The 21004-nt window shown below is 49.1% G+C and overlaps 1 protein-coding gene across 1 annotated transcript; it reads left to right on the top strand.

The window, feature by feature from the left end:
- The first annotated feature begins 2140 nt into the window (after nucleotides 1-2140).
- On the top strand, nucleotides 2141-20755 carry LOC149328580 (uncharacterized). The gene is made up of 6 exons (XM_089559028.1): nucleotides 2141-2562; nucleotides 3564-4417; nucleotides 9075-9431; nucleotides 10619-11583; nucleotides 12572-12922; nucleotides 20333-20755. Exons 1-6 carry the CDS (start codon nucleotides 2141-2143, stop codon nucleotides 20753-20755), a joined length of 3372 nt encoding a protein of 1123 aa, XP_089415154.1.
- Nucleotides 20756-21004: the final 249 nt, after the last annotated feature.

The raw sequence follows: 21004 nt of genomic DNA, 5'->3' as shown, positions 1-21004 counted from the left end.
GACGTTTGCATGAGGGTTTGGGTGAGTGAGGTATGCAATTATATCTTGTGGCGCTCTTTCCAGAAGGTGTTTGTGATGACTGCCCGTGCTGACCCATCCGGGGGAGCGATGCAGGCAAGCATACCGTATGCTTTATCATCATACGCAATGCTTGTGACCTTCACTAGCTTGAGTGCAAGTGCTTGATCCTCCGTGGAGGCGGTGCACGTGTTGCTTGTGGGGTGTGTTCTGAGGAGCAGCTAATTTTGGGAGGGATCGGTGGTGCTGGCGGCCTAGGCGATAGCTGTGAAGATCGGCGTTTGTATCGTTTGCGAGAGAAAGAGTCCTTTTTGTTTTCGGAAGACCACATTATGTCCTCCTCGCGGAAGAGCTGGGATTTGCTTAACATCCCAAAGCTACTCAGGCTATGGGAGAAGCTGTAGTGAACGGCTCCGGAAATTTTGAACACCTGGGGTTCATTAACGTGCACTGACATTGCACAGTGCAAAGCGCCTCTGGAATTTCACCTCCATAGAAATTCGATCGAAAATTACTGCTTTAAATGCCAGCACAAAGGAATTGTGAAGAGGGACGTTCTTGTGGAAAGCCCCACTGAGCCGGCCCTTCGGGCCCAGCATCCAGCAAAGCGGGGCCCATAGGCTACAAAAATTGTCATGTACTCATATCTTTGTCGTTGCCACGTGGAAACTTTATACTGAGATTTGTATCGAATTTTCACCAAGGACGACGTGAGTACATCACTTTGAACGTCCAACAATATCGCGCAACGTTTTGCGGTGGGATAATCTCGAGACCGCGCACACCAATCCTCAGAGGCCGCAAAGACAGTTTCCCAGCATTGATCGTGTCCTGAAGTGAATCAGCCTGCGTAAATACTGTATGCGTAGCTAGTGTATATAGAAGTTTACGGTTATGCAGACTAATACGCTGAGGCTGTGAGCGGATCTAGTTCCACACATCTGTTGCATTAAATGCCTGCCGGAAAATATTAGGCTGGAAAATGTTTGACTGTTATTTTCTATGCAACAAATGTGTCTTTTTCTTTCGATGAGCCACCAAATTCCTTTTAAAAAAGAAAATAAATTAGATAGACTAGTCCTGATTAAACTTCACATGCAAGAAGTGAAGGTAGGATCCATGGATGTCTCGAGCTTATGAAGTATCGGACAGTTTTTATTTGCTAACATAATTCTCTAAAAACGATCGCAAAATGATACGGCCTTGTGGAAGCGATGTTGTCAGCGGAACTAAGGTCATGTGTTAGCATCGCGTTTTCAAATCGCCCTTCAATCAGTCGAACGCAAATTTCTCATCCCGGACACCCATGTCGGCTTTTATTAATGACACCGTTGGAGCACCCTTTCACTTGCGGTCGCCTATGTACCAGTGGCCGCCCGCAGGAACCTTGGCCACGCTGACCAGCAACTCGAAGGGTGAGCCGCTTGCTCTTTCGACTGTTTCTTTAACTGCGCCCGGGGAGGTACAGAGTCTTTTTCGGCCAGTATGCCGTCGCCAATACTCGGCCCGCTATCGGCAGGCCACAGAAGAGACGTGAAGTTGTTGAAGTGCATAGTGATGACCGAGGCAGCCAGCAGTTCGCAGGCTGTGCCCGCAACCCCGTAGACATTCATGTACTCCGGCTGTCTGGGAAGTGGGAGAGGGGAGCTTGCGGGCACCGTCGTCACTGGGTGGTCAGGCTGTTCACGGTTAACGGCGATGGCCAGGCAGCGGACGTGGTCGGAGGGAGTTTGTAAGCCAGTCTGCTTGAGCCCAGCTACGCCCACCAGATGTTTGTTGCTTCGGAAGCGATGATACGCATAGAAACGTGAAAATAGGTACCTGAACCACATTACAGAGAAAAAGCAATAGAAGTTGGGGAAATTTCCTAGCGCTGAAGGGAGAACTCACGCTCAAATTACAACGGCAAACAACAGCCCTGGTATGAGAGAGAAATGCGCTATTCAGATGGCAAGAAAAAGAAGAAACGACATGGCTACCAGTGCACTTCGGAGCGCGACCTTAAATCGAGAACGAAGAAGACGGTCTTGAGGCTTTCTTCACGGAAGCACTTGGTATCGGCGCTCTTATTCAGTCTTCAGAACCCCTGTAGCTCAACTGAAGACACGTCCTCGTCTACACGATGGAGGGTGACGAGCAGAAGGACGTGGGAGGCAGCCTTAAACGCAAGACGTCTTCGCTCGGGAAGGTCAGGAACAAGAAGCAGTCCTTGGTTAGCACGGATACCCCTCGGCCCTCTACAGTGCCCGCAGCAGAGGTGCAAGGCATTGGCTGTTCTCTGCAGAAGTCGAATCTGACCGGCGGCACCGATGCCAACTTGCTTCCGATGGCAAGTGCGGTTGCCGCGGTTGCCGAGCCCTCGAAGACGTCCTCATCTCGCCGCTCCGCACGAAATGAGAAGCGACGTAAGCAGGGCTCGAAGACCTCATCTTCGTCCTCGTCATCCTCTGCGTCGAGCCAGCGGTCGATAAAAGGAGCCACCTCAGATTTAAATAAGACGACTGCCCAGCCTACGGAACGCAAAGGAAGCCACGACCCAACAAGGTGAGCGACGTAATGGTCCTGAGAGCCAGATAAATTCAGAGCAGGTTTCTGAGGTAGAAGGCGGCTTCTCGCCTGTCTAGCTTTGCCGCGAAAAAGCGCTTTGCGAACGCTGATGTTCGAAAGTATCGCATGAACGTTTCTACAGTCAAATACAACCTAAGTCTGCAGTGAAGCTCCGGCCCTATTCAGGACCATTGCACAGGATTCCCCATGACAAAAAAGTAGTGCTGCCTAAACAAGAATTTAATCACAAGAAATAAAATTATAAGCTCTTAAATTTTGATACCTGGCTTCTTCTATAAAACGAAACTTAAAAAAAGCTGATTGCGTTTACTGTTGCGAATGGCTAGCGGAGTAGTACAGGAGGCCGCGGACCGTGGCTATAGTGTTTATAAGTGCTGTTTTGTTTAGTTCTATCTGTGTATTATCGAATTTGTGTTCGAATGATTATTTGCGGCATTCCCATTCGTAATGCGCGGGTGTATTCAGTATCATGCGCGGGGAGGGGGGGGAGGGATCCATTGGTTTTCCTTTTTTGTTTGATGGCTCCACTGACTACACAGGTGGCCAAATTTGTCCATAACATTTACTTTACCTGTGTTCTAACCAACTTCACATTTTTTCGTCCAAAACTGTGCTGTCAGCTTTGGGCCCATTAGATGTCATTCAAGTGCTGCGATAGTGAGAATGGGACATTTTAGAGTGTAGCCCCTGATGCCTTTAAAACCCCACGGAATCTCGAACGGAATGTGCAAGTACTACTTCAAACGTCAGGTTACCAAGTCGTTTTCTAATACACGGCACCACTTTCTAACATTAGCAACGGTTCAGTCAAATGCTCACATAAGCTGTGCTTTATTCCCCGCGTATAGATTGCACGGAAACGATGGATCGACCAAGCTGTCAGGCGCCTTAAGGCACATTTGTCACGGAGCCCTGCATTCTTTGCGTTCTAGGAACAAAGCGCCTAAAGGAATAAACTGTTCTGTCGCCCATTGCAGGCGCAAGGATTCACATGAAGTCGCTGTTGATGGCCGCTCCGAGAGCAGACCGACGAAGGCTGTATCTGTCGCCGAAGCGCTTGGGGTCTCGTCGAGCTCTCAAGAGCGTCAGACGTCTTCGGTGATCGGCGCCTCCAGCTCACCGTTGGCGCAGTTGGCATGCATCGCTGCCTCAGGGGTGTTTCTCAGGCCAGGTGGGGCTAATAAGTCGCAGCACGACAAGACGATCACTGCAACGACAAGCGATTCTTCGCCCACTCAAACAGAACAAGGTTCATCCTCCGGTGGGCCGGCTGGTGCATTGACATCTAAGGATAAAGGCACAGATGAGAGGGATATAGAAAGTAAGGACACCAAGAAGGCGATCGGTGCCTCGACCAGCTACAGTGGCCAACCGGGTTCTTCACCCGACGCGCCGGCAGGTGTTTCTGCTGTGGCTGAGTACCAGTACCAGATCCCTGGCGAGACGCCGCTTGACTGCAAGACTACCAATGCAACGGCATTAGTGGGAGTCATCTCCGTGGACTCGCGAGCCTCCACGTCGCCAACGCCAAAGAATAACGACGGCTCTCTGCTCAAAGAGGGGCAGGCTGCAGCACAAACAGCGCATTGTGAACAGCCCAGCAAGGAGGAGCCGTTAATTCCGCCAACAGTTCAGCCGATCGCGCCACAGGCACTGCCTCTGCAGCCGGAGGGACTTGAAGCCAGTGGCGGCCGCGAAAAGCAGAAAAGCGACCACAAGCATGAAAGGGCTCACGACAGGAAGTACACTTCCGGTGCTGGCACCGAAGCGCAAGCTGAGGACGCTCAACGAAAAACCGGCCTTGGCTCAACGGCCAACTGGTCCTTCTATCGTGAGTTCACACGGCCTTTCTCGGGGTGGACTTTTTTGCAAACAACAGGGTAAATGCGCTGATTCATTTGTGAAACTACGGGCCATTTACCTCGACAGACAGGGTGACATGATCAGGCTACTGTCTCAGATATAGGATGCCAAATGCGCCCAATTCAGTGCATTTTTAGAATAGAGACACTCGAGGCCCTACTAGCAGTTTCTACGGAAGACTTCTACAACATGCTTCCAGTTAGCACTATAAAGAGAGACTTCTTACGCACAGCCGAATAACTTTACTGCCGTGTCCTGTCGTTCTTAACGCGTGCGATAGCGTTAGGGAGCTCGTGTCACAGAAAATCCGGCTTTATGATCAGCGTCGTTGACCGTGACCAAAAAATCCAGAAAAAATTCTCAAAGAAGCAACCCAAAAGGCGCTCCTTCTGTCTACTTATCTTGCTGTGATTGTTCCTTCGAGCCATTAAAAAAATTCATCATGAACCAACTAGCCCAACAGCAAGTACTTCTGCAACCTAGGAGGCATGTGGTTCATATGACATTGTGGCGTAATCACAACCTGTCCACTGGACTAACGAACTGCTAACCGTGGCAGGTGGCAGGCAAAGTAATGATTGGTCGCGAGTGGTTGAGGGGAAGAGCAACCTCGGTCGCACAAATCCCGCCGGCGGCAGCACTCGTCACCGCAGGGCAGTAGCAGATCGCTTAACTACATCACCACTGCGCCTGGAGTGGTGTAAGAACTCCCAAGGAGCTGTGAATGTTGAGTAGAAAAGGACCAATCACGCATATATTCGCATTAACACATTAGCTATCCTGTCATTTTCTCAAGGCGGAGCTTGAGAGTCCGCTAGAATATTTTTTGTGATGATTATATATAGGAATTCTCTTAATATAACCGGGGCCAACATGCGCCTGGAATTTGGTATGTCGGGTACAAAGTGGAATACCGTTTAATGTGGCTCTTTTTACTGTGCAAGCAGTATTGGTGCCATGAGGAGAAAATACTCGCCTGTGTCTGTGCGTGGCAACCGCGTGAAGACGCCGGCGCCTGCACCAAGCGGAACGCGAAAACCGTTCCCGAATAGAGGCTTTAGGGAGACTGGTGCAGTGACGCCTCCAAGTGAGCAGAGAGTGTGGAGAGAGGGAATGCGGCCCCGAAAGCGATTGCGCGTCATCAGCGGATTAAATTTGCTCGCCAAGTATGGCGAAATTTGACTGCAACGGATGTAAAAGCAATAAAAGTCACTAGCCATTATAAAGGGAAGTGCAAGTGCAGGAAATGTACAGTACAAAATTATTAGCCAGCCGTAAAAAGCCAGCCAAACTAATGCAAAATTAGTTTATGCAACGTTCAGGCAATGGTACATGCGGCGAAAGAGAAAACCTTCATTGAAAATGATCATCCCAAAACCTGGTTTCTAATAATCGAACCTCGTTATAACGCAATGGCTTATGACAAAATAACGGTTTGGTTTGGTTTATGGGGTTTAACGTCCCAAAGCGACTAAGGCTATGAGAGACGCCGTTGGGGAGGGCTCCGGAAATTTGGACCACCTGGGGTTCTTTAACGTGCATTGACATCGCACAGTACACGGGCCTCTAGAATTTCTCCTCCAAAGAAATTCTAGCCGCCGCGGCCGGGATCGAACCCGTGTCTTCTGGGTGAGCAGCCGAGCGCCATAGCCACTGAGCCATTGCGGCGGCTGACAAAATAACGGATATAACATGGAGGTTTGCAGGAGGTCCCGTCCACAGTCTCTGACTTTGGGACCTCCCTCTGTATTCCAGTGTTTTTTATTCTTCTTGTATCATAAACATGCTATAAACGAACCTTGAACCTTGAACCTTGAAAACGAAAGAATGGTTATTGCCCTTGGAAGCTAGGTCAGCACGAACTATAACGAAGCTACGGCTGTAACGACATAATAGTTGGGACCCTTCAACTATATTATAACGAGGTTCGTCTGTATTCCGTTGTCTACCACCTCCTTCGGGTTTCTCCACTCACTGGAACACGGACACTGGTCAGCAAGGAAGATGCTGTTAAAGGTGCACTCAAGACAACGTCTTCGGAGGTTTGTTCGCAGTAAAGTCAAGACGTTTGACTCTGCGGCACAGTTGTCTCTTCTAAGTTTGACATTTTGAAAATTTGAAGTTTGGCCCTTTTTTTCCCTGCTACTCTAATCCAAACTCGGGACTTCGGATATGGCGCCGCCGCGGTGGCTCAGTGGTTATGGCGCTCGGCTGCTGACCCGAAAGACGCGGGTTCGATCCCGGCCGCGGCTGTTGAATTTCTTTGGAGGAGAAATTCTAGGGGCCCGTGTACTGTGCGATGTCAGTGCACGTTAAGGAACCCCAGGTTGTCCAAATTACCGGAGCCCTTCACTACGGCATCGCTCATAGCCTGAGCCGGTTAGGGACGTTAAACCCCATAAACCTAACCAAACCGGATATGGCGTCTACGGCATTGGCGACATTTTGAGCACAGCAGGAATAGCTGATTTCTGTCGTCTACCCTTCACAAGCAAAATAGGACTGGATGTCATCGCTGTTGCTTGTGCAAACTGCGCCAGCATACGGGCCTTTATTTGCTTCGTCTTACGCAGTGGACACTTAGTGTAGAGAGAGGGCACAAAGGTGGGATTCTTGACAACCTAAAAATTGGCAGAGGCTTAGCTTGGTTAAGCCCGGTAGGTTGCGAAAGCAAACGAGGCGTTGGCCGAAACACCTCATATATACACATCCACACGTAATATTCTCTCAGAGAGAGGAAGGGAAGGAGAGAGACAGAGATCAGCAGCGGCGTTGTTACCCTGGGACTGCGGCGACGAGCCGAGCTGGACTCCAGTTTTCTCTCCGCTTGGTGTGACGTCACCACAGCGAGCGCCTCCTCGCGGCTGCGGCGCGCAGCACAGGTGCGCGGCGCGGCGTGGTTACCCTGGGACCACACCGACGAACCGAGCTGGTCTCCAGTTTTTCCTCCGCTCGGTGGGACGTCAATACGGGGGTCGTCTAAAGGTCAAACGTGGTTACCGCCGCGACCACGCCGACGGCTCAAAACCTAGCGTAGTATTGCTTTCGCAATAAAACAAAGCTTAAGGGGACGTCTCAGTGTGGTTAGCCAACTTTCTGACGCGAATATTTGTCTTCATCCCGGTGAGGGGGAGTAGGGTGTGATGTGCCAAGGGCGTTAAGTTGGGGAGCATGAACTTGATAATCTTGTCCAGGCCGGATGGGTGCTTAAAAGGACTGACCGGAGGATTAACTACAGTGAAAAAATAAGACAGCTCAGCAGAGTGAAGTCCGACGGGTGGGGGGAGGGAAGAGAAGGCGTATAACGAACGTTGTCTTGAAAGGCTGTGTCCAGGCATGAGAAGCAGCGATCGAGTGCATGGTCACCTGGTATGGATGACCTGGAAAAGTTGAATAAAGCAACTGAGGAGCATTGCGAATAAAAATATGGAAAATGAATCGCAGCACGGAACCTTCGGTTCTATATAATCGGCGTTTTGGTGCACTTAACACAGTCTTTAAAAAGGCTCTCTTTAATTCAAACTTCGGATTATTCGAAAAAATTTTCACATTTATAATTCCTAGGTTTTACGGGTTCCACTCTATTAGCTACGCTTTCAATGTGAGCAGCTCTTACGTGTTGTAGCATCGACATGTGCAGCATTCATGATAAAAAATTTTGAATATTCCAATATTGTAACCTACTGATATGGGGATATTGAAGGTAGTGTTGCATTCTTTCGACGCGTAGCAAAATATGCCTTTTAAAGTTTTTCTGTCGCTCGCATAGAGCACTTAAAACTGCCATAGAAAACCAATGGCAAAAATTTTTGACAAAAGCAAAAACATTAAAAGCAAAAAAATTTCAAGCCTGCTCATGGGAGACTTGCGGATATATTGATTGTTGTAGTGAAACCTTACAATATATAAAAAATGGCGTTCATAAACGCTTTCCCTGTTGAAAAATGCCTATACTCCACAGTAACTGCGTATTGTAGTGCCGGCGCCCACATTTCGTTGGCTGGCCTCTCTGGAAACAAGCGCTGCGCGCCCGCCGTCGCTCAAAACAGGCCCAGACACTCTCGGGCATGTCGCGGCGTGCAGCGTGACTCATGCCGTCTCGCCGGCGCCGACGCGGACCGTTCCTCCTCCCCTCCTCTCCGTCGGAGCGGGTTCCTCCGTCTCGTCGCCGGCCGTCGCCTCTCGACCATTGGTCTAATTTGAACGGTGGCCGGTGCCGTGACCTGATTGGAGGATTTGAACTGCTGGCTGCCACAACCGTCAGCAGTGGCTTTAAAAACGGAGCCGCGCTGAGCCCGAGCAGCAGACGGGCAGCAGAAGAGCCATCACGCCGGAGCTGCGCTCGCCGCCGGGGCCGCCCTTCTTTGTGCTATCCCGTGGTGCTCTTGACCCTTGTATCATGTAAAAGCCCTTGTACATACTGTACATAAAAGTCGTTTGACTCACCGTCGCCTCGACCGTTTCCTGGCTCGGATGCCCAGTCCCAACAGTATGTTTCAATTAATTTAGGCGAACTTGATTTGTTCAGTCACCCGCTAGTGCAACGTGTTTTGCGAATGCAATAAGAAGTGTAGTTTCAGTTGACAGTTCTTGCCGATGGCTTTTGCGTCTCTGCAACTCCGCAGCCTTGAACGTCACGTTCGTGACCGAGATGGAAAGCCGCGACGAGCGACTCCTGTTCGGGGCCGTGGTGGCCACGATCGCGGTCATATTCTCGCTGCTAATCGCGGGTCTCGTCCTGCTGCTCTACACCAAGCGCGTAACGTCGCCGCTGGCCTGCGTCACCGCTGAGTGCTTGGCGGCACGGGACTACCTGGTGGGCCTCCTCAACACGAGCAAGGACGCGTGCAGCGACTTCTACGGCTACGTGTGCGACTCGTGGCTGGCGCGGGGACCGGACGGCGGCAGCTTCCACGGGGACAGCGTCACTGCGTCACTCGCAAGAATCAACGCATCACTCTGGAGCCAGGAAGGCGAGGAAGGTACGGAAGGCTGTGGGGAAACACCGGGGTACAATGGAAATCTTTCGACCTAGCTGTCGTCGCGCTTCTCGTGTAGCCCTCGCTTACCAGTCACAGTAACTAGCTCGAGATTATGTCGGAAGTGGAAATTGGTGCCAAAAATTCGTGAATCCAGGTTATAACTTATGCCACTAATTTCCGAGCTTCCATTTAGAGTTACCTAACTACAGGGCGTTGTAATTTCAGTGTCTGGCAATGTATGCAAGCCGGAAGCTACTAAATGGGTTTTGTTCTCGGTATCATCAGCAAAATGGTCAACTGGGGACAGGAAAGGGTTGATTGGAGAGACACGGTAGAGGCCTATGCCTAGCAGTGGGCATAGTGGGGCTGATGATGATGGTCAGGGAATTTTGGTAACGATGATGATGATGATGCAAGAAACTGTTTCGCGTAAACGCTTTGTCGAATCATGCTCGTTTTTATTTTTCTAATGCCCTTTCCTTAGTTCGCGTTATACAGAATTTCATCAACTAATGACTAATCTAATTTCTTATGCATGGACGTTACTGGTATTGTTCAATGAAATTGCTCCTAATGTGGGAAATGCTGCGTTTTTCTGTCAAGGTGTTTCTCTTTTAGTCCGCAGTTTTGATGTTGTTTCATGGTCATATAACAGTAACGCAGTAGTTTGCTGTTAGAACGACGGCTGTATAGCTGAGCTTTTAAGGTATAGTAGGTTGAGCACTGTCGTCATATTACCTCAGACAACTGAGTTTTTTGTTTTCGGTATAACAGCTTCGCCACCGTCGTCACATGGCCTTTTGGCCCCAAGAAACTGTCAGTCATGTGGGCATTGCCACAGAAAGTACATAGTCAGACTACTGGGTGCTCTGCAGAAGGCGCAACATTTAGTCATGAGATGGAGATTGTCCTGGGAATAGACACTCAGAAATCTCCCAATAGTTGCGGTACAATCATCAGCCATCGGTGTTAATTATCCGTCTGCGGGGACAGCGAAATGACATATAGTGTTTTAATCTTGATTTTATTGGTTTGAGACGTGCCTTTGTCGTGAAAATAAAGTTCCAACTGGCCCAATCACAGGCATCCTCTTTTACAGCGTAAAACGCTCTCAATGGTGTAAAGTGGTTTACATTTCTTCACTCGTTTTCATTTACACGCACTTCTTCTTGGAACTTCTGACGCAGATGAATCGGAAGACACCCGCTTGGTGCGTCGCGTCTATCGGCAGTGCCACCGATACGTTTCCGATAGGCCGATTACTGCCTCGCTCAAGGGATCTCTGCAGACTGCTCGGAAGCAGTTGAACTGGACCAAAATGGCCGCCTGTCGTGACTACCGTGAACTTGTAGCGCTCCTGGTACAGATGTCGCTGCTGGCTGGACTCCACTCAGTCGTGATCCTAGAAATCCTCAGTGAGGATGGCCGCGCTGTCTTGCGAGTTTCCCGCGGGAGGTCGCTGCACCAGAAGCTCATGAGCACTAGCGATCACCGCGAAAACCTGGAGACAATTTTTCGAAGCGTAATGGAAGACGAGGTGAAGCATCTGCCCAAGATCCTCGAGATAGACGCACTCGCTGAGCGCGATCTAGACGTTGCTGATTCCACAGGGACAGAGCCAAGCGAAGAAGCGCATGGGCTAGTCGAGGAGTTTCTCGACGGTCTTGTTCCTGGAGTAAAGGCAACTGACTGGCTAGCGGCAGTTAATGATGTACTCATGCCATTGGATACTTACACCATGCGGCTTTCAGACCTTGCCCTGGCGTCTGGTATAGATAATATCCGAAAGGTGTTCAAGAACATTACCGCGCAACGCGGTATTGGTGACATCTCCTTCTACCTAGCGTCCCATTTGGACGCTGAGGTGTTGGCTATCGAACTGTCCAGAAGCCAGGTGTCGTCAGACCGCACGAAGACCGCGCATTTCTGCTTAGAGCTGGTGCAGAGGTCCTATGCCTTCCTGTGGCCGCAGCTCGCTCCCGGGCTTCTGAAGTCAGGCAGAAGGCAAGAAGTGCTCGAGACAATGTACAGCCAACTTCAACAAGCGTCTAAAGGCTCCATCATGTTCATGTGGCTACCCAAGGAAATGCGCTCATACGCTGAAGAAAAGGTGACAAAAGTTGTGCTGTCGGTCGTTTCTGAAGACATGTCGGTGAGTGCTACGTTTCATCGCTGCGTGAAAGGCATGCTTCGTATTCGTCAAGGGTAGAGCTCCAGAGAGTAGGTTTGCGACAGTGAAGCTGCACTAATATTTTACTGTTTTCTATCGCCTCATGGCCCAAATTTAATAGTGTCGGAATTATGGAATAATTTGATGCGCGCATACCTTTTGATGCTACTCTTGGGTAGCCACCATTTCGACCATGGTCGTGAGCTCCAGCTTCTAGCCGGGAGTGGCAACAACAGATATCGATAGGAAATTCTTGTTTTCAAAATATATATTCGTGCGCACAACTACCCTTCGCAGTGGTTCTGAGTCTCTGGAGTAAGGCTGCTGAGTCGAAGGTCGCGGGGTTGAATCTCCGCCGCGCCGGCCTTATTTCGGTGGAGGCGAAATACAAACAGACTGCCGTGTGCATTGCGATGCAAGTGCATGTTTAGGATCAACAGCTGGTAAAAATTAATACGGGGCCGTACACTGCGTGTGATGTCTGTCAGAACCCAAGACCACGTTTGGGATGTTAAGCCCGTTTACACCATGACATCGCGTGCATATGCATATAGTAATCTCTGAAATTGTTTAACAAATTAGAAGTGGTTGGGGTGCGCATCTTAGAGGGGAGCAAAAGCTTCACCAACTGTTGTGTAACGTGACTTTGTCGCCATTTCAAAGCACCCATCGCAGAATATATTTTATAGTTACGGGGGTTTGACGTCCCGAAGCGAGTCAGGCTATGAGGGCGACGTAGGGAAAGGTTCCGGGTATTTCGACCATGTGGGGTTCTTTAACGGCTACTGATATCGCACAGTACACGGGCGTCTGAAAATTCGCCACCATCGAAATTATATCGTCGCGGCCAAGATCTAACCCGCGTATTTCGGGTCATCACCTGAACGCCATAATCGCTGAGCCGGCGCTGAGGCCATCGCAGAATAAATACGCAGCTAGGTCAATACTCCCCGCGTCCTCAATACCGCAGCTGAAGCCAGCGTGGATGGATGAGGAACACCCGGCTGTCTTCGGCAGCATCAGCGAGAGTGAGGGGAACTTTGTCGAGTTCTACCTCAAGGTACTGCGAGTGACACACGAAAGGCGCCTGCGAAGTCCACCAACGCTGGCCTTCTCCGCCATCTCGCGGCTTGAGCGACGCAGCGAGTTGGTGTACTCTGGGACAACGCAGTCCGTGGTTGTGCCCACAGTGTACCAGAGCTCACCGTACCTGTACTCGACGGGCGTACCGACCTACTTCAACTACGCCACCGTTGGGGCAATGTTGGCGTCGAGCATCGTCGACGTCGTCGGCCCGGCGCTCTTCTCTCCGGCAGGGACGGTAACGCACCGTTGCTTGTCTAAAAAGGGCTCAGAAAATGAACTTAAGTTCCGGCGTGAATCGCAGAATCAGAAGCCTAAGCAAGGGAAGGGAGAGAAAGAGAGAAATAAGTTTATTTCACCAAGGAATTTGGGCCCGCAGGCAACTGGCTCCACGCACGACCCCACTGCACTATAGGATCATGAGTATAGTGCATGCGTATAGTATATTACTACACGATCATGATCATCCCGACCCCACGGCACTAAACGATCACCAGTTCATGTACTCCTGCGACGTGGGCAGCCCGGTCAGTGGCGATCTTCTCTCTGGCTGGGTCTGTCGAGCGCAATAGGGCCTCCCATTCCTCCCATCTGACCAGGAGCTTCGGGCCCCGCGGGAAGGGTCCGCCGGCTATTCAAGAAGACTGTGAGTTGGGGTAACAGAGGGGGTATTTCTTTATAATGCTAAGAGATGTATTGCTATGAAATTAGTGCAACGGGGCAGTTCTCGCATTAGATAACGATAACGAGCAAAGGGTTTTCGTCACGCTTGCAATACTAGACGCATTGGTCGGCTAGTATACGCGTTGGCAAACGTATGAAGGGTCGCGGCGGATGACATTAGGTAGCTTCCGCAGATAGGGTGGCCGAAGCTTGCGCAGCGGAGTTAGAGGGTGTCATGTGAACGAGGCTTTAGTCCTGCAATGGGCGTGGTTCACCTATAGCTGCTCCTGCTGACAAGTTGGTTTATGCGTTTAAGTAGCGACTCGTACGATGAACGAGCCAACATTACCCAGCCTAGGAGCTGCGAGGTGATCTTGCATAGGAATAAGTGCCTGCGAAAACTCCTTTCTCAGTAATTAAATGTTTGTTCAATGGGTAACATAACCCATAACACGAACTCATTATGTACTTCGTGGCTGTATGGTTGCGAATGGGTGAATGCACATGATTAATTACTTCCTTAGTACAAATCTACTAAGTCTCAGTGTACTCCCCTAAACATTGCACAAAGTCCTTATTCATTTTGAGTTACTAATGAATTCGCTGTCTCCCTACCAATGCTAGCAATCCTGGTTACCTCAGTTGGTAGAGTTGATCCTAGTGGGCAATTAATTCCTTGTTATTATTACGACGCTCCAAATCCGAATGCAAACGGCTTCTCTGATGCATGGTTTTCTCACAGGAGAGCGTCTCAATGCTTCATAAATGCGGGTAGCTTGGCTCAGATATGCTAAACTCTGGGAGTGTGCGAATAATCAGAAATGTCGAATGCTCAATCAAATATCCTCCTATGCGAATATCCGAACGAATCAAATGATGTATGTTCTAAATTATTCGACACAATTCGAATATGTCGAAGTTTCCAAATTCTTTTCGGGTAAGACCTGCCGTATTTCATGCCGCTTATCTTGCTGCCGCGATCAGTTAGTGTCGGATGGAAGGTTCAGCGCCGTGGCGCTGCCAATTCGCGTGGCGGTGTTCATTATCTCCATACATGGCTTCAGAGTTTGACGGCGAGATAGGGCCCAGGCATGCTCACCAAACCCAGCCTTTATGCTTGACCTCGAAGTCCATGCTTCATACCTAGTTCTCGCCCATCTCTTGGTCTGGGATGTGGCGCTAGTTTATTACCTTCCGTTATCAACAGCAAAATGTGCTTCTCCTATTCGTGTAACATGGAAATGAATCGTCTTTTCTGGGGCTAGTTGGTTTTTCATGCTGTAGGTGTTAGCAGCGCACACCATTCAAGGACGGACAGAAAAGGGAACGATTTTAAGGAAACTACGATTTTAAGCAGAAGCAGCGATCAGACCACGAGGGAGATTATCCCGTTAAGATGCGGGTAAGTTTATATAGGACAAACGGGCCGATGCCTTAACGACCGACTCCGAGAACACAACAATAATTATGACAATCTGCGCAAGAGAAACATACGAGAAGGAAATCTCGCTATGCACTGCAGCGAATGCAATAAGTGCATACCACGGTTCCAGGAAACTACGATTTTAAGGCGGAAAGCCTTTAATGCCTCATCGTTGTAAGCAGGAGCTGTCGACAGAAATGTCACGCTTTTGAATTGGTCGAAACGGTCGTGACGTCACAGTGCGCGAATTTCAAACGGGGCCAATTGTACCTTGGCTACTAACCATGCAACCAATTAAAGCGATCGTATAGTGATGCTCCAAGTAAGTTTGTCTGAGTTTAGTTAATTGCTTACTTAACCAATCAGTCTAATAACCTTTCTAGTCAGACCAGATAAATAAATAAAACCGAGTCGGAAATTGGCCGAGCTTGGGAATCAAACCCCGGTCTCCGGAGTGCGAGCCGAGCAGGTTACCACTCCGCCATGCAAGCTCGATGGTTTGGAATGAACTAAGGTGCGTGTTGTGAATACGGTGTCTTCGTTCACCCCCATCTTTCTCCCTTCCCGTTACGGCGAGGTTTAGGTGTCCACCGAGATATCAGAGTCAGATACATTTCCTTTTCTCAAAAACCAATTTACCGACGAGCAAGGCGTATTTGTCCGCCTTTCAGATTGGTCCAAATTGTCGTGGCGTCACCGCGCGCGAATTTTGACGGGTGTCCACCGAAATATGTGAGGCAGTTACTGCGCAACTTCCTTTCTTAAAATACAATTTTCGACTAGTGTCTACTGAGATATGTGAAACATTTACGGCGTAATTTCGTTTCCTCAAATACAATTTTCATTTTCTTCACTACGACCCCTCTTTCTTCTTCCTCGCAACTTCCTTTCCTCAAATAAAATTTTCGACTAGTGTCTACTGAGATATGTGAAACAGTTACTGCGTAATTTCCTTTCCTCAAATACAATTTTCATTTTCTTCATTACGACCCCTCTTTCTTCTTTCACTCACACTTCCTCCCTTCCTGTACGGTGCGGCTCAGGTGTCCGCCGCGATTACAGAGAATTACAGCCCCATTTCCTTTCCTCAAAAAGCGTTGCGTTCAAAGGGCAACGCATCGCGCCGAATGGGTGGTGGCGTTCCTTGGACTCCGTGGCAGCGCTACAACACGCTGTCGCGTTCCACTGCTAAAGGCGAAGCTTAAGCGTCATTAATGGGAAGTTAATTAATGCACAAACAAAATTACAGTGATCAATCGCGTACCAGAATGCAGCACTCAGGCTTTCGCCTTTCACCACTTTAGCCGCTAAAGTTCCTCGTATTTTTTTAAGTAGAAGCAGCGATCAGACCACGAGGGAAATTGTCCCGTTAAGCTGCGGAAAAGTTTATATAGGACAAACGGGCAGATGCCTTAACGACCGACTCCGAGAACACAACTATAATTATGACAACCTGCGCAACAGAAACATACGAGAAGGAAATCTCGCTGTGCACTCTAGCGAATGCAAGTGCATACCACGGTTCGAGGAAACTACGATTTTTAGTAGAAGCAGCGATCAGACCACGAGGGAGATTATCGAGGCAAAAGTCATCGAACAGAAAGGGGACATGTGCGTCAGCGTTCCGTCCGTAGTGCTCCTGGATAAAGAAATTGGATTTTTGCAGGCCGCAGGCGCGCACCCGCAAAGTTGGACACTCTTTAACGGGTGGAATAATATGGGTTGTATGCTGTTTTAGTTAATGTGTTTTTATGCCGTTTGAGTCCTGTTTTGTCATTTTATTTTCTTTTGCTTTTTGACAAGGGGAGCCCATATACAGCCTCACCCTGCTTTTGCATTTTGGTATAAAAAAAAATGTTTTACAGGGTTTTCTATGGTTGTTTCTTCACCGTTGTTGATCATTACACCCTTTTGATAGCTTTAAGCGGCACGTGTCTTAAGAAAAAAGGTGGGCGTTGCACAAATCTAACCCGTTTCATCTGATTGACCTTTCATGTCTTCTCAGGATCCCTCAGTGTTTTCAATCAGGTTCTTTATCAGGGTTTACCTAGAGTATTAGTGATTTTGGATGGTACATGTAATAGGACGTTTTGACATCTTCTGATGGACGGATGAATGGAAAACTTTATTACGCAAGCGAATTTGGACCGTGCGAGGTCTCAGGGCCACCGCACAGCCCTCACATTACGCGTATGTGTCCAGGCCACGTAGGGCCATGGCACTGGCACCCCGGTTCACGCAGCGAAGTTGCGTGTCCGGGTCCTGCGACGCAAGGAGGGCCTCCCATTCCTCCCATGTACCGATGGCGGGCTGTCCCTGCGAGGGAGGATCGGCAGGGCAGCCGAAGAGGATGGGGTCCAGGGTGGCTTGCGATTCTCCGCAGAGAGTGCACTCTGGGGAAGCATGGCGGAAGTAGGATAGAAGCTGAGTCACCTGTTAAAAATTCTTTGTATCAAAGTCGCATATTTTTTGCAATTAAGCACAGTTGAAAGTAAGCGCTGTGTTTCGTTCCCTTTTCTCTCCGTCCTTGTTTCGTCTGCGCTGCTAACACCTACAAAATGGAAGTGATAAAGTTGATACACTAACTTCGCGTCGCGACCCAAGAAATGAAGATCAGTGTTCCATCTTTTAACAGATACGGCTGTAACCGCGAAATAATCACTTTGCTATTTCTCACGATTCTTATTGTAAAATTCAGGGGGGCACTTTGTTGACTTAAACTGCGGTGAGGCGAAAGCCTTAAGCGCGGTGCTGCTGCTAGTGTCACTGATGCGTTGTTTAGATGTTAGGCTTCGCCTCTGAGTGAAAAGCGACAGCGTCTTGCAACGCTGCCAGGGGGTCAATATAACGCCATCGCCCGTTTGGTTCTACGCCTTGCTCGTCGGTAAATTGGTTTTTGAGGAAAGGAAATGTATCTGTCTCTAATATCTCCGTGGACACCTAAACCTTGCCGCAAAGGGAAGGGAGGAAGATGGGAGTGAACGAAGACAACTTATTCACCAGACGCGCCTTTATTCATTCCAAACCATCAAGCTTGCATGGCGGAGCAGGTTTTTTACATAGAAAACAATCTGTTGACCAAGGGACAAATAGTCCTTTATCATGCATCCATGTTTTGACCGACACTGTTCCGGTGTGAAGTTTTAAGAAGAAAGTTTTCAAAGATGGGTAAACTGGCATTCTTTTAACCCTTTTGAGCACATCTGCTCCTGGGCCTCCGCAGTTTGACAATCGGTAAATGGGTACAGGGAGCATCGATTCAATTAAACCTGAAACAATAGATCACGTGTTTTTAGATTGTTGGGATGCGTTTTTCTTCTGGGATGTGCTTCAAAGAACCTTAAATAAAGATTTACCGCTACACCCGCATGGCATCAGGTTCTTAACGGCAGGAAAACAGGACATCCCTTATGACACTATTATGCTCCTTGGCCTCCATAGTTTATGGAAAACAAGGACACAATTCAACCATGCCGAAGTAGTTGTGAGATCTCCACGCGAGCATTTTATTGAAGGTGTCATACGTCTGAGGGAAGTGTATCAGGCACTGCCTGATCAGCCAACTTGGTTAAATGTGTTGGATGACTTGGTTGAACTGAAAAAATTTTAACCTGCTGTGTCAGTGCAAGTGTTGCTGACATGTTTTACTTCTTTGTACCCGTTGTGAAAATGCAATAAAGCAAAAAAAAAAAGCTGGCATGGCGGAGCGGTTAGCATGCTCGTCTCGCACTCCGGAAACCGGGGTTCGATTCCCGAAGTCGACCAATTTCCTATTCGGTTTATTTATTTATCGTGCCTGACTAGAAAGGTTCATTAGACTAATTGGGTAATTAAGGAGTTAGCTAAAACCAGTCCCACTAACTTGGAACATCACTATACGATCCCTTTAATTGGTTCCATGGTTACTGTCCAAAGTACTATTGGCCCCGTTTGAAATTCGCGCACTGTGTCGTCATGACCATTTCCACCAATTGAAAAGCGTGACATTTCTGTTGACAACTCCTGCTTACAACGATGAGGCATTAAAGGCTGCCGCCTTAATATTGGTAAAAATATTTGATACGCACTCTATTCTCTCAGTATTCAATTCTTGTTCGATTTGATTTTTATTCAAGCTATTCTTATTCGGTTTGGTTTGGAAAAACTACTGTTCGCACACTCGTACTAAACTCCCTTTCTGGAAAGAGGTACCGCGTGTTTTGCCTTACTAAGCGTTTCTGGAGTATGTAATTCAGTGCATTATTGTTATCTGGCTCTCAATAGCTGCAACCTATGCCGGCACTGCAGAAGCTATTAAGGTGTTACCGCTGTTGCTAACGGTACTTGTTTGAAAAATTAGACTGCGATCACATTTTTAAGTAATGAGATTAAATGAGTGCAGCTTTTTCGGTACTCGAACCGTAGGCGACAGGTACAGAACATTGTGCAGAACAGACGTGGCTCTGACCTTCGACTTGGGACTCGCGCACAGTGTTCTGCCACCGATTATCATCACCTAGGGCGAACGACCAGTGCGCTCTTCCCTGCTGTTCACGCTGCCGCCGTTCCCTCCTCCTTCGCATTCGTCCTTGCACTCTCTTCGCTATCGCCCTATTTCGTTCTCCGCTGCGCTCTGCGTTTGCTCTATCGTTCGCTCGGTCACGCCGACACACGCCGCTCAAGTCAGGAGTGGGCCCTTAAGGGCTGCGCTGTAAAACAGGTTAAATTTAGAACCAACTTTATGATGTACCGCATAATATCATTTATACCTGGTAGCTGTTAATGCACCGTAATAGCTTACATACTAATATGCATTAGTGTAACCTCAGTGCTTATACATTTGACACGTAAATTAATGTCTTTTAAGTCTCCATTGTAATTCATGTATTCTTAATACCTAAATAACTACTACGTTGCACAGGTAGAACCTCATTTAAGAATCTGATGAGCAGGCTTGAAATATTTCGTTAAAACAGGATATTCATAAATTCAAGAAAGACATTTTGCGGTCCTTCAAAATCTAAGCCTATGACGCAGTGACAGCCAAAGCTAACGCGGAATCGTATCTACCACTAGCCCGCGCCTGCGCGTCCGCCATAGTGGGCCTCATTGATCGTTCGTGAAACCGACAAAACAAAAAACATCTGAGCGTCCTGGTGAGAACTGCGAATTTATTGTGCCGCGAAGAAAACCGTGGTCTTCGGCTACGTGGGTTTCATCACCAAAGGGTTTACAAACTTAACATAGGCCACAAGGACTTTCACTACATCCTTTGTTCCCTCGTGGACCCAGCAAACTGCTAAATGGTTGGCGATATCCTTCACCTCACTGGGAGTGGGCACCGGAGCTTCGGCGTCTTCCGCATCGTCCGCATGTTCCGACTGCTCTTGTGCACCGGGAACAGACTGGAGGATACATTCGTCATCTAAGGCCGCAGTTTAAGGTCAATTTAGTACTAACTGTATATATTATTATAACTTATATTACACGCACGCTTACAACGCTGGGGAAGGTACCCTTCCCCCCGCCCCCCCCCCCCCCCCCCCCCCTCCACACACACACACACACTTTTCCTACTTTCAGGCGCACCGCAGGCTAAGCGACGTCTGGTGGACGCCAGAAGCGATCAACCAGTACAACGGCACCGCCATGTGCCTGCAGCGGCTGCTCTACCGCCTGGGCCTGCGGCGCCACCTGAGCGGCAGTGCCGAGTACCAGCAGCGCGACATGTTCCTCCGCGTCCAGGGACTGCGGCTGGCGTACGACGGCCTGGTGGCCAGCTTCGGCTCCGCCGCGGCCGCCCACGGGTTCCGGCAGCTCTGGGTCGAGGCGCAGGCCGCCTTCTTCGCCCGCTTCTGCCTGCTGTCGTGCGACGCCGACCAGACGCCGAGACCCCTGTCACCCCGCGCCAACTGCCTCTTGCCCCTGCACAACATGCCCGAGTTCGGCGCTGTGTTCGACTGCGTCACCCGGGAGGACTTCATCGCGCACCAGTGCCTACCATAGCAGCAGTGCTTACCGCTGCTGAACGACAAGACGAGTCTTAAACCGCGGTCCTGACTTATGATGTAAACTTGATATTTTAACGTAAAATGTGTGCCGTATCACAACATTGGCGGCACTTTTTTCAGCGACCTCACCCTACAGGACGAGTGCGCAGATCATCCTTAAACTGCGCCAATGGGTGCATGGATGGAAAAACTTCAATTTCTTCAGAAAGCACGTGTGTGTATCGTGATGTGTGTCGCACTAAGG

The sequence above is a fragment of the Amblyomma mixtum genome, chromosome 9 (assembly GCF_055824585.1).
Source record: "Amblyomma mixtum isolate Tamu chromosome 9, ASM5582458v1, whole genome shotgun sequence".
In the NCBI taxonomy this organism is placed as follows: Eukaryota; Metazoa; Arthropoda; class Arachnida; order Ixodida; family Ixodidae; genus Amblyomma; species Amblyomma mixtum.
This window is presented reverse-complemented; position numbering and strand designations above follow the sequence as displayed.